The sequence below is a fragment of the Odocoileus virginianus genome, chromosome 28 (assembly GCF_023699985.2).
Source record: "Odocoileus virginianus isolate 20LAN1187 ecotype Illinois chromosome 28, Ovbor_1.2, whole genome shotgun sequence".
Classification (NCBI taxonomy): domain Eukaryota; kingdom Metazoa; phylum Chordata; class Mammalia; order Artiodactyla; family Cervidae; genus Odocoileus; species Odocoileus virginianus.
The window spans coordinates 22,449,038-22,466,436 of record NC_069701.1 but is presented as its reverse complement, the minus strand read 5'-3'; the positions used below and the strand labels follow the sequence as shown (position 1 = coordinate 22,466,436).

Sequence of the window (17,399 nt, the reverse complement as noted above, 5' to 3'; positions counted from 1 at the left end):
TCCCTCACTGGTGAAAGTGGGATGAGTTCCATCTACATCACTGGATTCTCGTTGGGGGGCCGGTCAGATCCCGTGCATGCAGGGCCTCCTCCTTCCTGTCTCAGGAGGCCAGGGCTGTGGGGCCACCCCCAAGCCCACTCGGCCAGCCCGCCCGCCCACAGAACACAGCAGCCTGCACCAGCATCCCAAGTCCAGCTCACCAGACGGGTGCAGGGAATGCAGGTGAGAGGGTGAGCCAGGATTAGCCCATTGCCTGCTCAGACCACACAGAAGACAGGCAGTGGGAGTGAGGAGGCAGAGTTTAGGGCCCTGACTTTTATTTATGAACCCACCCTCCAGTGAAGCACGGTCTCCATTTTACATAAATCAGCGGCTCCTCTTCTCTTGTGGGGGGTGCCCTGGAAAGAACGGCAAGAATGGGCACATCCGTTCTGGGCGAAGGTGTAAGCCCGGATAGCGGGAGGGAGAGGAGCGCTAATGGCTGACTGAGGCTTCTGCTCAGCACCCTGGGGGCTGGCGTGGGGGTTAAACCAGTTCTCTGGAGCACGAGTCCCGTCTGACCTGCAGGGTGCTTGGGAGGTAAATAAAGGGACAGCTGCCCGTGGCTCACCTGCCGTCATCCCAGAGCATCCCAGTCCAGTTGTTTCCTGACCAGAAGAATAGGAGACCCCTCATCTGTTCTTTATGGATTGATACAGGCTTCTCATTTGTCAGCCTGTGTGAGCAGGACACTGTTCGAGATGGTTCTGGAGACATCAAAGAGGATGTTAACCCGATTCCCACCCCTGGGGACTAGAGCCCGTGGGGACATGACACAATGGAGCTGATTTCACTCCTGGGGTCTACTCTGTGCCAGGCGCCATTCTTGGCTCCAGCGACAACAGTGTATAAGAGTCAAGTCCCCACTCCGTTGTAGACCCCATATGTCGGGGAGAGATGGTTGTTAAACACATAAAGTTGGATAAATTAGAAGTGCTAAGGGTTCATGGTGGGAACTGAAACAGTGTGTTGGGATGCAGAGTACCTTGACAGCAGCTGCAGACTGGGTTGCCCAGAAAGGCCCCTCTGAGGAGGTGATGTTTCAGCCAAGATCTGTGTGCCAGGAGCGATCCCTGGTTAGTTCTCGTTGGTAACGCTTTGACAGACTCAGTCCCAAAGCTCAGAGGCTTCACCCGTGGCTGTTGATCGCTGCTTCCCCCCAGACCTACAGACATCCCTCGTGAGCAGGCGGCCTGCCACGGTGATGCCAACACCCAGGCTCCGCCTGTCCTATGTCCTCTGTGTGTCCAGCCAGCAGGCAGGGAGGGGACAGAGTGGGAATCCTGCGGGCGGCCGTGATGGACTGGGCCTCCCTCTTCCCACTGACCACTGAGCAGGGCTTATGACCTGGGAGGGGAGAAGGGAAATAAGTGTGCCCCGTAGGGTGGGGATGGGGGACCTCAGTGAACACGAGGCTGACTCCACATCCCAGCGAGCAGGGCAGCTTTCCTGGGGGGACCTGGAACCAGGCCTGGTGTGTCTGAGAAAGCTGGGTGTGGCCAGCGTGGCTGCCGCATCATGGGCATGTGGAAAGTGGTGGGAAGAGGCAGCACCAGTCTAGAACACGTGAGACTTTCAAGCTGAAGTGAGTTTGCATCTGATTTGCCGTGTGATGGGTAGGCCTTGGAGAGTTCTCAGCAGGAACGTGAGATCGTCTGAATTAGTGCCTCACAAGTGGAGTCTGAGGAGGGCGACCGCAGCAGAGGCTGACAAATGGTCCCCTCACGCCCCAGCCCCCGCCACCCCCAGGAGCTCTGGCCTGTTTCCTGTTCTTTGGACTCGCCACTCACAGTCACTGTCCCGGGGCCTTTGCCCTGTCTGTGCCCTCTGCCTGGCATAAGCTCCTCATTCGTACCCTATCAGCAAGGCCTGGCCTAGGCACCTTGCATGAAACCACATCCACCACCAGCCAGCACTCCCAACAGTCCCCTTCCATGTTTTATTTTTTCACCATTGCAGATATCACCACCTGTTATGGAGCATCTCCTTGGTTATTTCTTCTTTGCCCCAATTCTCCAGGCTTCAGGTCAAGCTCCGTGTAGTTAGGGGCCCTTTTGGTTTGGGGAGCATTCGGTTATTAGGTGGAATGAGTAATTGATGCTAATGGTGAATCCTGGGTGGATTTAGGATATATTACAAAAGGAAAGCTCATAGCACCTGGTGATGGGGCGTGTGGAGGGAAGAGAAGAAGAAATATTGAATATTCCTAGATTGGCAACTTGAGGACTTGGGGGTGTGGAGGTGTTGTTTCTGGGATGGGTGGAGACACACACTGGGCCAGGAGGGGACCAGGAGCTGTGGTTTGACCATGTGAGGATTGAGATGCCCAGGAGACATCCCTGTGGAGAGGCCAGCCAGCCTGGAGTTCCTGGAGGTCGAGATTTGGGTACCATGAGCTCAAAGGTGGTTCAAAAGCTGGGAAACTGGAGGGATCCTCTAAGGGACTGGATAGACATGGGGGAGAGGCAGAGGCACAAGGACTGAGTTCTGGGACTCTCTGATATTTGATGCTCGGAAGGGAAAGTAGAGCAGTCAGGGAGGTGAGTGGAAACCCAGGGGCAGAGAGAAGAGTCCCTTTGGAGGTGGGAGGAGTAACTGGGCCAGAGCTGCCATGCGGCCGGGCACGTCGGGACGAGGGTGGTGGCGATGCGTTCAGCCTGTAGGGCTCCCGGAGCCCAGAGCCAGAGCGCTCCCTCCAAACCCAAACCACTTTTCCCAGAGGGACCGGGCGGGGCCCACTCTTGGCTCGGTAGCCCTTTCCTGACATTCCTCAGCATCCGCACACACTGGAGATGTTTGCTTTGGGTCTGGTTTTCCAAAGGATGGGCAGAGAGCAAATGGTTCTTTCCAGCCGTGAAGGGTTTGTAAGAATGTGCGGATCTAGACATGAGAGGGCGTTCAAAGAAGATACCAAAGGCAGAGGTTCGGAGCTTGGAGAAGTTCCTACGACGTGGGTGGAAGGAATGGCCATGTGGGAAGGCAGCGTTTCCCACACTTGGGGTGTGTAAAATTAGGTACACCCCCAGCCCTGCTTCCTGGGCAAGACAGCAGGAATATGCTGGCATTAAATGTTAGGGGCAGAGTAAGAAAAATTAATATCAGGTTGCTTTAGTAAGCAGTTCACGGAGGGGATGAGTATATGTTGAGTGCCTGCAGGATATAGTTCTGGAGCGTGGACCTGGGGTTAAGCAGACCCACCAGGTTTCTTTGTGCTTCTGACATCATTAATAGGCATGTCAGTTTCTTTATGCCTCAGCCTCCCTCTTCTTAAAACAGAGATACCTGTAGCACCTCTTTCTGAAGTTGAAGTATACGTAGTACATTAAATAGTACACTGCAGATGCCCAGTGCAGTGGTTCATGCATTCAGTAGCTGATATGTGGGGGTCAGTGTGATCAGATGCAACAGATGAGAACCCTGGTCCTAGAGGAGTCAGCAGTCATGTAGGGAGTGATTATCGATGACACAGCAGAAGTCCAGGGCAGGCAGGAACCCAGGGAAAAGTCTGGCGTGGGCAGTAGGCACAGGGACTGACTCTTAGTTGGGGCTCGTTTTCAGCATCATCTCTGAGTTGTAGGACACCCCTCCTGGGCAGTCTTGCCATGCTGTGTTTCTGAGAAGTGACCGATTTGGGGGCGGTGTAGTGGGGGCTCATGGGGGGGTGGTCCTTGAACTCTTGGTAGGGTTACTCGGAACAGACTTTCTTCCTTTTAGTTTGCTTCCCTTTGTAAAGTCATTGTTTGGTCAAGTTTCACAGAGTAATGCATGTGATAAATTCCACAAAGCGGGTGCCAAGGAAATGTTGTCTCTCTTTGCTGAGAAAGCTTTCTGGGGAAAAGCACAGATCATATGAAGGAGACTGGAGCAAAATGCCTTGCCATGTAACAGATAGACAGTGTGAACCAAAGCCGATTGTTCTTTGCAGTGACCTGGAATCTTCGAGTTTGGATGAGACAGGGTTTGGCTAAGACCAGAGTGTCACAGTGGAATTTTGTTCAGACTTTACACTCCATTTAAACCAGGAAACCATAGTCCTCTCTCAAGAATGAAGCAGTTTTTCCAAGTTCCCCTTGAAAACTTCCCAAACCAGAAAAAAATATATGTATATTATATATATGTGCGTATATAGTTAAACCCTACAAACCACAGTCACAGAGAGTTGGGAGAGGGTGGCAGTGGGCGGAGGGAGGTTATGGTTTCTAAAGACATTACTGTATTTCTAACCCAAATCTGTCTTAGTGCTAAATCTGTTGGCCCCAAATCTGTTTCTCACAGATATGAAACGGGAATTTTTAGGAGATTTTCAAGGGTCTGTTGGAGGTCTCAGAAGATTTTGAAGTGAAGTTTTATTGGCTGCTGACAACTTTTTAAAATAGGAGGTGGTTTCATATCTCTCAAAACAGTTCAGGGTGCAGGTCAAGAAAACAACCACAAAAAGATTTGCCCGTTCAGGTGTTAAATTTTTCTTCTAGTCCTTTCTGTCCCCCAGATACAATTGCATCTCTTTTAACAGTGATCATGGGTCTCCTTTGGCAATTAACATGTCCACTCCCTCTCCCAATTTCACAGGTCAGGTTTGGTTTGACCCCACATCCAGTGCTTGGGTCCTAGAGAGAGGGCTTACATGATTATTTCTGCAGACCACATGCTCACCATGTCATTCAGAGATAATCAGCTTCAGCTTTATGACTTTTGAACTTGGGCTTCTTTTTTTCTTTCTTTCTTTTTGTTTTCGGTCCAAGAAATGTCCAAACTTTCTCTTCTGGATCACCCCGCACCTCAGCTCCTATCATTGAAATCAACAGAACCTTTTCTGAATTGAACTGTCTTTTCTAACATTGCAGTTCATCACTACTCTTATGATCTTCCAGTTTGTGCTGATTTGCCAGGTAGCAGAAGGACAGACCTCAGTAATCCAATAAAGAACCCAGCCTGGAAGGACCTCTCTTAAAACAGAGGGACTCACAGGGTCCCACGGTCTCCTGATCTGGTGTCTAGCCGGGGTAGGATGACTCACCACGGTGTTTCATATCAAATTTTCAGATAAAATTTTGGTTTTCATGTCATACTGTCCTCTCTGCTAACGACCTGAGATGTTTTTCTTCCTTGCCATGGGCTTATTAAGCAGTGTGGGGTGGGGGAATGAGTGAATGTTTCTCTCTCTGAACACCTTTAAAGGCATGGGCTTTAGAACATGACCAGAGACAGACTAATATCGCCCACCTGTATCTGTTGGTTTTTTTCCCCTTTTTGGCAAATAAAAATCACCCTCAGCTGTCTGCACCTGGAGTATCTAATCTTTAAAACAGACAGTTGACCTTGTTTCTCTGAGTAGGTTTTGATATCAAGGGCTATATAGTGTCATTTTAGGGACCCAGCTGTGTATACGTCACAAAGGGTATCCTCTGGAGATCTGCTGGAGAAAGGATAGCCCACCCACTCCAGTATTCTTGGGCTTCCCTTGTGGCTTAGCTGGTAAAGAATCCACCTGCAATGCTGGAGACCTGGGTTCAATCCCTGGGTTGGGAAGATCCCCTGGAGGAGGAAAAGGGTACCCACTCCAGTATTCTGGCCTGGAGAATTGCATGGACTGTGTAGACCATGGGGTTGCAGAGAGTCGGACACAACTGAGCAACTTGCACTTCCACTTCCGGGAAGCACCAGGGAGTTGGATATACGGGGTCCTTTGCCGTCTGAGCCACCAGGGACGCCCCTTTTATACACGATTACTCCTGAACAAACCTGATGATGGAGTAGTGGTCGGGGGCAACTCAGAGGAGCTGCACTCAGAGCTGCCTTGGTCAGCAACACTCCTCTTTCCCTAGCATTTCGGAGTGCATGGACAGCGAAGCCGAGACGGTCATGCAGCTCCGAAACGAGCTGAGAGACAAGGAGATGAAGCTGACCGACATCCGCCTGGAAGCCCTCAGCTCTGCCCACCAGCTGGACCAGCTGCGGGAGGCCATGAACAGGATGCAGGTGAGAGCGGGGGACGCCACGGAGCCCCAGGCTGCAGGGGAGGAGCTGTTCCCGCCACGCTCCTGCCCCCGCCAGACAGCCTTCTGCACTTCAGGGTTGGCCCCTTCGCCCAAGGCTCAGCCTGACACCTCTTCCTCCGCCAAGCCCTTTCGAGTCCTGCAGCTGGGAGTATTAGTGCGGTGCCCCCTTCTGAGTCCCTGTAGAGTCGTTCTGTCCCCGGCTCCTCTCACCTTCTGATGCAGACTGAAGGCATCTGGGTCTTCTGAGCCGTCTCTTTTGCATCCCCTCCTCTGGATGTGTGAGCACCAGTGCTTAACACACAGTAGGTCCTTCACAAATACAGGGTAAAAGACCCACTGCGGGTTCTACCAAATCGGACCTCAACTGAAGAGCAGTGTTTCCCAAAGGGAGGTTCCATGGAACACTCATTCCACGAGAGGCTCTGTGAAAAGAAAGCTCTTTGATCAGATTTGTTTGAGAGATGCTGCACACTGTCTGCACCTCTCAGATTGATAATGTGTACCAGCTCATCAAAGGCTCCGAGAAGTCAAGTCCTGCAGTAAAGGCCTGGGTTGAGAAAGCCAGAGGTTTTCAGACTTCTTAGATACGAATTCTTCCACCTACCACCCATACTCTGGGAAATAATTCTGAGGTCTTTGTCAAAGAAGGCCAGCTCTCAAACCTTTCCCTGCCACAGAGGCCTTCTGTGTACAGCAGAGGAACCACGTTGAACAGTGTCGCTGAGGGTGTAACTTCCTCTGCCTCGGCCGGGATGCACAGTTGATCCCTGCAGAGAACTTTCAAATTCCTCCTCCAGAAAAGGCTTGGTCACAGCATATCCGCCCAGTAAGTGAGTTTCTGCCTTCCCCTTCACAGAGTGAAATAGAGAAGCTGAAGGCTGAGAATGACCGGCTGAAGTCAGAGTCTCAAGGCAGTGGCTGCAGCCGGGCACCCTCCCAGGTGTCCCTGTCTGCCTCCCCCAGGCAGTCCCTGGGGCTCTCCCAGCACAGCCTGAACCTCGCCGAGTCCAGCAGCCTGGGTGAGTGGTGTCACAGGGCCAGCAGTTGGCCCTCTGGTCTCTAAGCAGGAGCCCCGAGATGAGCAGATCAGCAGATCACATGGAGAAGCAGAGGCGTGTGTGCGCCTAGGGTGTGTGTCTGTGTGTGGGTGTGTATGTGGGTGTGCGTCTGCTACCAACATGAGCCCAGCCGTTAGACTGCTGTCATGCTTTGCTCCAACGCCCTGAGATCTCCAAGCCATGAGCTTGGATCCCCTCGCCCACCATGCTGAGTTCTGTTTGATCCATTTTAAGAGGCTGACCTGCAAGCTGTATGCTGCCTACCACCCCCTCATGGCAACCGGTCCCACTTGGGATGATGGCTTGGTTTATGACCTTCCTACCTTGGGGCTGGATTCCAGGCTGGCTGGATAATTAGCGAGCACCATCTAGGTTTTCTTTGTAAGCCTACTGAGGCTGACGCTTTTGATTTCTTATCCATGAGGCTGCTCTTGCTATCGTTCTGGTTGAGTCTCCCTCGCACTTCCATTTGGCAGGGTACATCGTCAGCCCGCTGGCTCCTTGGTTGGCCTGCTGTTGGTTTCTGTGGTTGCATTCTCCATTCTGCCCCTCCCCTGTCCCCACCCCATCCCCCTGCCCCTGCACGCGACACCTGGTCTGTCCTGCTGCTGTGCCGACCAGCAGCGGGGGTGTCGGGAGGCCGGCTTTGCTGTCCCATGTGCCTAAGGCTGTCGATGTTTTCCATTCGCAGACATGTTGCTGGATGACGCTGGTGAATGCTCGGCTCGGAAGGAAGGAGGCAGGCATGTTAAGATAGTTGTCAGCTTTCAGGAGGAAATGAAGTGGAAGGAGGTTAGTTGGATCCCTCACCCTGCGCAGCCTGCCCCTTCCCCAGGTAGAACTGCCTAGCGTAGTGATTCCATCATCACGCCCATCATCTCGGAGCCTGGGGTGACTCAGAAATAGTACTGACACTTCCCCTAACTAACCCTAAATCCCCAGCAGCATTTTGATACCACAAACGTGAGCAAACGGCCCTTCCCTGTCTCTTGTGTTTGGAAAAATCTATAAAGAGTCCTTAAAATTGGTCCAGGTTGCCCCACTCTCAAGTATCTACCTAAACATTAACATCAGTCAGAAATGGCTTTTCCGAATTTAATATGTTCCCAAAACTCTTCAAAGGCAGCTAAGCACATTTATCACGGAAGGTACAGAAATAAGCTGACCAAATTCAGCTGACCAAGAGCACCAGTTTTATCCAATCATCAGAGGTTGCTGACCACGTAGACACTGGGAGAGAGGTGGCCAAGCCCAGGAGCACACAGGTGCTAGCAGTGAAGATGGCAGGGCATCCTGATTTGCTGAAGCTCGGCCATCTGAGTTTTATGTTCTCTTCCAGGGTCCAGAGGTCATATCCTCATCAGACTGTTTTAGGGTGGGGGGCAGGGGTTGACAATCAAAGTTGATTTTTAGTTATTGATTAAATCCAAATGATGCTGAGAATGACCACCTCTCACACAAGTAAGAGGCCTCATGAGCCTCTAATGTAAATGCCTTGAAGTTTTTGCTTGCTTCTTATTTCTGAGTATTTTAGCCAACATGCTATTAAAGGCTCTGAGATCTTGGGAGCCCAAAGTGGCCATCAGAACACAGCATGTCTAGCCAGACTTCTCTGCCAGAGGATTCCATGTGTGGCTAGCCATCTAGTCTTACTGAAGAGGGGAGCTGCTATAGGGGTCTGAGCATCATCTAGTTTAGAAAGATCCAATAAATAGCTCCATTTTCAGAGCTCGGCTGGTAGAGTGATAGATTACCAAGGGGGAAGTCATTCTTATAACTTACAATACCTGTGAATGCCTTTTATTCTAATGATCATCAACATAAACAGATATAGCACTTTATAAAACTTTGTCCCTTTCCAAAATGGTGTTGTTCTGGATCACCACAACATCCAGATGAGGTTGGCTGCCCAGATTTTATCATCTCCATTTTACAGTTGAGAAACCCAGGACCCCAGCATCACTTACCTAAAGCTGTAAGGCAAGTGGTGGGGCCAAATCATCTCACTGCAAGACAGGTGCTTTCTTCTCTGCTGATGTTACTCAGCTGGCAAATATACCCCCAGCTCTTCCCACTGCTCTCTACCCTCCTAACTATATTTTCTTATCAGCATGTCAGATATTTTAAAACCAAACAGAATGGAATGTTTCCTTTAGTAGTGTGATCAGTTAGCCACTACTATACAGAGCTCTGTGGGCAGAGAGGCAAAAGAAGTAGAAAAACATAATTTTTTTGTGTGAACCTCTGAGTCTTACTGGTTTTCAGAATTGAGCATGTTTATAATTTTAATTAGAAGAAAAGACATCAATATCATTAAAAAATAGAAGAAAAAAAAAATCCCAAAGGAATTTAAGATCTAACAAGGAGACAAACTTGATAGACAAAGAAGACAAATACCTCAGAATAAATAAAAAATATATCATCATATAAGTTCTGTACAGAACTCTTGAAGCAGTGTGAGTGCTGAACCTGGTGGGTTAATCGTTGAAGGCTTCCTGGAAGAGGTGAGTTCACAAGCAAAGGGAAAGGGAGAGATGGCAGAAAGGGGAGAGGAGAGCATTCCCCACAGGGGATATGTGATCTGCACCCATATGAGGTACACCTTCAGTAAAAGGGTCTAGATTCTAGAGGGGAGACCCTCTCTTCCTGACCCATGGGTTGCGATAGAGGAGGAAAGTGTTTAAGACAGTTGCATTTAGTCCAAGTTATATCTGGTGTTAAAGTAAATAGGACTTGTGAGCCCCTCTCAAGCCACTGGTGGCGTTCTAAGACAATCCGAGTCCTCTGCTAACCTGAGTCAGCAAGGATCCACCTGTTTTTTCACCTGTGGACATCTCACCCTTAGGATTCCAGACCACACCTCTTCCTCATCGGCTGCATTGGAGTTAGTGGCAAGACGAAGTGGGACGTGCTTGATGGGGTGGTTAGACGGCTCTTCAAAGTAAGTGGTTCGTGGAGACAGCCATCCAAGCGGGGGCCTGGGCCTCGGGAAGGGAAAGGGTGGTTTGTTTCCTGAGCCTGGTCATTTCTTGGGCTGTGTCCCCTCTCCCACATCTTTCCATTGCTGGGACTTATCACCTGGTTGTCAAGGGAACAGAAGGAGGATGGTAAGTACAGGCTGGTGACAAGACCAACTCTTCTCGTCTGCCCTTTGCAGTGGTTGGCCAGCCAGAGAGGGGCGTTTCCCCAGCCTTGACCCATTACACGAGCCTCTCAAAGTGAACTGCTAATGTTCACATTCTGTCTTCACCTTAGAATGTTCTGTTGGGTTTGTCTTACACCGTGTGTTCTGGGGCCGGGCCAAGACACCACATTTCCACCCTTCATTTTGGTGAGGGGATCTAATCCACCTTGCCCAGTATCCTCTGCCAACATTTCAGAGTCTGTGGTTTGTGCTATGTGTGACATTGACTTCTGACCCATGGCTCATGTCAAGGATGTTGGCACAGTTACTTTTCCGTTCATTCTAATCACATCATTGGAGTGGGTGTTTGCCACAGCAGAAATAACTAATGAGCATCTAAGTGAACCTTGATGTGTTGGTGATTTGAAAGACGCTTTTGGTACATTTTTTGGTCTATTGCCCTAAACTAGGTCAGTGACCAGAAGTGTTCATTCATCACATCCTCAAGTACTAATAATAGCCCACATTTTTCGTGTGTCAGAGACCATATTGGTCTAGTTGTTGGTCTGATTTCAAAATCTGACTTTTAACCTAGTACACTCTAGTTTCCCAGCATCTAGACTGAAGTGGCTTCACACAGAGAAAATTCTGTCCTTGGACCCAAGCTTGCTTTCCATCTTGGCCTACCAGTCTGCAGAAGTGAGACGGGGTAAAAGGTGGAAATGGCTTAGGGCAGACCAAACCTGCTGCCCCGGCTGGAACCTTGTCTTTGTTTGTGGGCACTTGGGACATCCTTGAATTAGAATGACCACAGATCAGGCTGAAAAGAGCCAGGAAGGTGTCACACAAGAGAAGTGAGACCATTAAAGGCAGCAGCTTGTTATCAGGATTCCATCTCAGTTGTTTGGCTTCCACAGAGCCCGTGGACTTTGTTCCAAGGTCATTGACCTAAAACCTCTCAGTCACTCATCTAATTTGGAACACTTTCAAATTAAACACACGTTTGTTTATGTAAAACTAGAGCTGGTTTTTTTTTTTTTTTTTTAGCAGCCCGGAGTTTTGTTCCCTTTGTCATTTAGTATGGCCCTTAACCTGAGCCAAAAGAAGGGGCTGGTGGAGAGACTTCTTATCAGAATTTTCATGAATTTCATGTACATGTTCATGCATTTTCCAGCACCATTCACAGGCCCTCGTGTCTTTAAAACTTCAGCTGAACTTAGAGGATAAGCACCATAACTTCCCTGCTTGCTTTATCCAGACTACACGTTCACCGTCTTGTTAGGGCTTCGCACCCTCCCATCCCTAACCACATAAATCTGTGCTTTAAGGGGCCTGTGATGGGAGGACACTGCCCCCTCCATTGAAAGTCAGCTCTTCTGCCCCCCATCCCACAAGTCAGTTTCAACTCAGGCATCAGCTGGGGAAGAGGGGAAGATGATCATAAATCACCCAATGAAAACGTGAGTCTTGCACAGATTTTTTCCCCACATCTTTGACGGGGTCTTTATTTGATTTTTCCCAGGAATACATCATTCACATCGATCCGGTGAGTCAGCTGGGGCTGAATTCAGACAGTGTCCTTGGCTACAGCATCGGGGACGTCACGCGCAGCAACACCTCTGAGACCCCCGAGCTGCTTCCCTGCGGCTACCTGGTGGGGGAGAACACGACCATCTCCGTGGCGGTCAAAGGTAATCCGGCCCCTTGCAGGGGGGAGCTTCCAGAATTGCACTTTGTGTTCTGTGACTTGGCATAGGAACCCGTGGCCAGGATTTCATTTGTGTGTGTGAATGTGGGTTGTATTTTTTTCCCCCTGCCACCACAGTTACACTTACCTAAGCAACAGTCTTCAGCATTTTCAACCACCATTGGAAACAAACAATTTTAGTTTATTGCTGAAATTACATAACAAGAGGTCCCATTAGCCTTATGACTCTGACATAATGGAATCTTAATGTTGAAATGGGGCTCCGCTGATACCTATGAGTTACTCTTGCTGGCGAGCCTTGAACGCGGTCCCATTCTACAGATGGGAGACCACGGTGCACTGTGGGCCAGGGAGGAGTCACTCAGAATAGCCTGAAGAAACTCTGAAGCTCCTGCCCACGCAAGATGCTGCTCAAGCCTCCGATTGCGTCATCACCCAGAGAGGCTGGCTACACCTCAGGCCAAAGTGTATTCTCTGGAACTTTAGACTCACAGAGTATTTGGTTGGTGGGGGGAGGGGGGGCGGGGGAATGTCACGGCCAAATAATTATTCCCATCTGAGTTTGGGGGTGGGGAACAGGAGCATATAGGTTCTCTAAAACCTCTGTCCTTCAATGTCCTGGGGCTTCCCTGGTGCCTCAGACAGTACAGAATCTGCCTGCAATGGAGGAGACCCAGGTTCTATCCCTGGCTTGGGAAGATCCCCGGAGAAGGAAATGGATACCCACTCCAGTATTCTTGCCTGGAAAATTCCATGGACAGAAGAGCCTGGTATGCTACAGTCCATGGGATCATAAAGAGCTGGACACGACTGAGCGACTACCACGTAACACTTTAATGTCCTGACTCTTAAACTGTTAAAAGGCTGAGTGATCCAATCTTAAACAAATGGATATGACTGCAAAACCCCTTTTTCCTATATTTTATGAACCACCTAAAGAAGAGATTGCTAAACACTGTTCTAAGCTCAACTTTCACAGCATCTTCTATCTTCCCCATAAGGCATTGATCTTGACAATAGTTTGGGGGCTGTTTGATGCAAACTTTGTTTCCTGGTTGAGAGGTTTTCCGAAAGCACCCAGCGTTCTTCATCAGCAGGAAGGAAGGTCTTGCTTCTCTGGTGACAAGGAGCATGTTCCTGTTTGAGCCACATACATAGCCTTATTTGTTAGCATTCATTCCGCAATTGTGGCCTTGGACTGTAGGTGACAAAAACCTACTCAAAACTAGCTTTAGCCAAAAGGAAACACACAGGCTCAGGTACTTGGAAAATCCAGGCATGGACTTCAAGCACACCTGGAACCAGGAGCTCTAGCAATGCCGTCAGGACCAGCCTTACCTCAGCTTTGCTTATTTATTGAGCTTTCTGCACATGGCTGATCAATGGCCCGACTCATCCTTCTAAGCTTAGGAAGCTTTTAAAAGAGGACAAGTATAACAGGAAATTCTTAGGGGTGATTCTGGCCCGTGTGTGCATGCTAAGTCACTTAGTCATGTCCAACTCTTTGCAATCCCATGAACTGTAACCCACCAGGCTCCTCTATCCACGGGATTCTCCAGGCAAGAATACTGTAGTTGGATAGGCATGCCCTCCTCCAGGGGATCTTCCCAACCCGGTAATTGAAACTGCGTCTCTTAACGTCTCCTGCATTGGCAGGCAGATTCCTTACTCCTAGCACTACCTGGGATTCTGGCCCACTGTGAATCAAATACTTATCACATCACCAGATCAGTCACAGGCAACAGGGAGAGGCCTTGGCTCAGCCTGGCCACACACCGCCACCTTCAGTAGATGCAGGTGCTGGTCAGCCCTGCTTGGACAGCTGGAATGAACTCCCCTCAAGAAGGAAGAGCCCCACTGCAAGGAGAGGAGGCAGGGCTGCCAGGCACACCCTAACAACAGCTGTCCACCCCGAGAACCCTTTAAGGAAGGCCTGATACGCCATGACCTTAAATTGCCTTTCGTCCACGCCGGCGAGCAGGTGAACACTGCAAACGCTGACCGGTAAAAGGAGTGACCTGTTACGTAGATCAGACCAAACCTCTGTAGAAACAGTGGCAGGATTATCTGCCTCCCAAACCGGCCACCCCACCATAGAGTTGCAGCTAGCGCTGCTGTCAGCACATGAGCTTGTTTCAGCATCTCCAGGGGTCAGCTCGGGTTTGTTTATAAGTGATACCTGACTCATCAGTTTCCCTGTAGTGCTTGACACTTAGGCCTTCATGGCAGTAAAAACCACCGAAGGATTTGAGCGGAGAGAGACCCGTGAGCTGCAGATGATTCACTTCGGTGGTACTGGGGCAGGGGCTGTGGCTATATGTGCTCTGAAGTGAGTTCGTCTGCAAAGGACTCACTCCTGTGGAGTTTATGGCAAGAGGCTGAAACAGCACTGAAGAGCAGAGAGAGGGGTTTCAGTATGTTTTAATCCCTGCCCTGTGTTTGTTGTTAAGTTTAGACAGGAGACCCCACCCCTTCCCCTATACTTTGCATCAAGCTTTGAGCCAATGTAGGCTTTACTGAAACCAGTTTTAGGAAGGTTTTAGACCTGTACCCAAATGTCATTTGGGATCCTTCATCAGGGTGATTTGTTTTTTGTTTTATCGCTAAGTTGTGTCCAACTCTTTTTGAGACCCCATGGACTGTAGGGCTCCTCTATCCATGGGATGTCCCCAGGCAAGAATACTAGAGTTAAAAAGGAATACTGGAGTGGGTTGCCATTTCCTTCTCCAGGGGATCTTCCCAGTCCAGGGATCAAACCCACATCTCTTGTGTTTCCTGCATTGCAGATGGATTCTTTACCACTGGGCCACCAGGGAAGCCATTTCTAGAATAGTCACTGCATTTAGCTGCTGTCCTTGGTTGAGGAGGATTGGAAACAAGCATATAATTGCATTATGGGGGTCTGTTTGTAGTGAATTAATTATGTAGATGGAAAATGCTATTATAAAACAGAATAAGTTCTTTTCAACTTATTTTTTGCCTATATATACTGGTTTCTTGAGGTACTTTGAAAAAACTTAATTATGAAAGTATGATAACACATTTACAGGAGACTTGGAAAATACAGAACAAAGTTACATATAGTTCTATTATATATTGCGATTATTTTTTAATCAGATAAATTGAGATTTTTAGTTGGAGTTTCAATATCAAACTCTCAAAAATTAATAGAATGGATAGGCAGAAAAGTAGAAGGCTATAGTAGACTTGAAAAGCACCATGAACCAATTCAACATAATTAAGATTTATACAGTTTTCACACAACAGCAGGATATAAATTCTGATATTTCCTATAGACTATAAACCAGGAAACAATGGAACATATCTAGGGACATAATAAAACAAGGTGCAAAAATTTCATGGTCTAAAGGAATTGAAATCACACAGAGTCTGTTCTCTTATCCCTATAGAATTATGTTAGAGATCAGTATCAAAAGATATTTGAAAATAACCCACATATTTTCAAGTTCAATGCGACATTTACCAAGAGAGATCTTTGAGTCAGCCATTGAAAGTTGAGGTGCTTTTTTAATAGAATTACCTGAGGTTCTGGACAAGTAACCTTGTCTGGATCCTCTCTTGAGAATAATATCAAGAAAACAGCTCTTAGAAAGCCAACAACCCTGGGTGGTGGTTGTTCCAAGAGAGGAGGGGGACAGATGTATTTCCTCTTGTGGGAGAGGCTCAGAGCAGGTCTGCCAGTATTTACATCCCCAAATCAAGTGGTCCCAGCTTGCCTTTTTCCTCATTTTAATAATAAAAGTGTTGATACCTTCATGGTGTACCTCAGTGTAGGCAGCTGAGGCATCTGGCATGCAGGGGAAACAGGGTGAAGAGGCAGCCCAAGGGTCCAGCTAGACACGGGAGATTCACAATAGATCCGAGCGAGCACCGCCGCTAATGGTAAATCCCGACAAACAGTCCAAGCCCAGAGTCTTAGGAATTCTGCAGAGGACAGATGAGGACCAAAGGTCCAGATATGAAAGGCAAACTTGAGTCTGGAACCAGCAGCCCAGCCAGGGACCAGAGCATAGGCTGCTGGTGAGCAAGAAGCCTGCCGTGTCCCTGGGTGGCCTGGGGTCCCCGATGAGGGGGCTGCCCAGGGAAGGGATAGCCTGGGGTTTTGGCAGGCACAGAGAGCCACCCTCTCTGCGGCTGTGAACACTTCCTGCCTCTCTCAAACACAGGGCTCGCGGAAAACAGCCTGGACTCGCTGGTGTTCGAGTCCCTGATCCCCAAGCCCATCCTGCAGCGCTACGTGTCCCTGCTGGTGGAGCACCGGCGGATCATCCTCTCGGGGCCCAGCGGCACCGGGAAAACCTACCTGGCCAACCGGCTGTCAGAGTACTTGGTGCTCCGGGAGGGGCGGGAGCTGACCGACGGGGTCATCGCCACCTTCAACGTGGACCACAAGTCCAGCAAGGTGAGGAGGTCGTTCCGAGGCTGATGCTCAGCCCTTTCAGAACTGCTGAGGCCACCACCACCCTGATGGCAAAGCAGCGTTTCCTACAGTGCTCACCTTTGCTGGTGGTAAAAGCCTGGGGAACGAGGTCAGAATGGATCTAGCAGAAAGGAAGGCTCTGACCCCAGACTCACCAGCAAGGAGTTCCATGTGTAAGTCGATATATTGGGTTGGCCAAAAAATTCATTTGGGTTTTCTGTATGAATTTATGGTTTTCCATACATTTCAGGTTTTACGGAAAAACCTGAATGAATTTTTTGCCCAATCCAATGGTTTGTTTCTTACTTCCCTGCTATGAGTTGGGCATGATGCTCAATGCTGGTAGTTCTTTAAGTTCTTTAACCCAGATGCTTCCATTTCAGTTTACCAAGAATTCATCATATGCCTACTAGATTCTCTTGTTTTTCCAAAATGAAACCTCTTTTTGTGGAGCAACAATAACAATATGAACAACAGCTGTCATTTACAGGCCCCTGTAAGGGGTCTCCCCACAGCCAGACCTTCAAGGAAGTAGTTGTCATGATCCCATTTTATAGAGGAGGAAACTGAGGCTTGAGGCCGATGGCCACGTATGTAAGGCTACTCATTTGGTACTGAGCAGCTCAAGTCAATGTCTTAAACCTGAGTCAGCAGACAGGCTTGATTCTGCCTCTTGGGGAGCAGTGGAAATGCTTGGACAGTCTGTCTTAGTCCCAGCCTGGGTTATGAGGTGTCTTCTCAACCCTGTTTATTATCTGTGCAGTGGTTGTTGCTGGGTATTTCACTGACTGCCTCTGTGCAAAGGGGCTGGGGGATCAAAGGTGAATTCGAAGTGACTCTTCCACCTTAAGAATCACTTCGCATCCTTGAAGATGCAAGGCCCAGACCTCATTCCCAGATGATCTGTTTCAGTAGGTTGTGTGGGGCTGGGACTCTATGCCATTCTCAAGTTCCCAAAGTAACGTGGCTACAAGGGCAGGGCTAAGGGAAGTGGTCAGAGGCCCCTGAACCTAGACCCTCTGAGAATAAG

The 17,399-nt window shown here is 49.1% G+C and overlaps 1 protein-coding gene across 9 annotated transcripts in view; it reads left to right on the top strand.

The window, feature by feature from the left end:
* The window catches only part of NAV2 (neuron navigator 2), a 783,526-nt gene that overhangs the window by 748,445 nt on the left and 17,682 nt on the right, over nt 1–17,399 (top strand). For 8 of the 9 annotated variants that reach the window (XM_070457299.1, XM_070457298.1, XM_020910136.2 and 5 more), the window contains 6 exons: nt 5,865–6,018; nt 6,895–7,057; nt 7,788–7,888; nt 9,942–10,037; nt 11,743–11,911; nt 16,116–16,351. In XM_070457299.1, coding sequence (XP_070313400.1) covers nt 5,865–6,018; nt 6,895–7,057; nt 7,788–7,888; nt 9,942–10,037; nt 11,743–11,911; nt 16,116–16,351 — 919 coding nt within the window. Of the gene's footprint in view, nt 1–5,864; nt 6,019–6,894; nt 7,058–7,787; nt 7,889–9,941; nt 10,038–11,742; nt 11,912–16,115; nt 16,352–17,399 lie in introns of those variants that run through there. The other variant, XR_011484330.1, reaches the window with a different exon arrangement.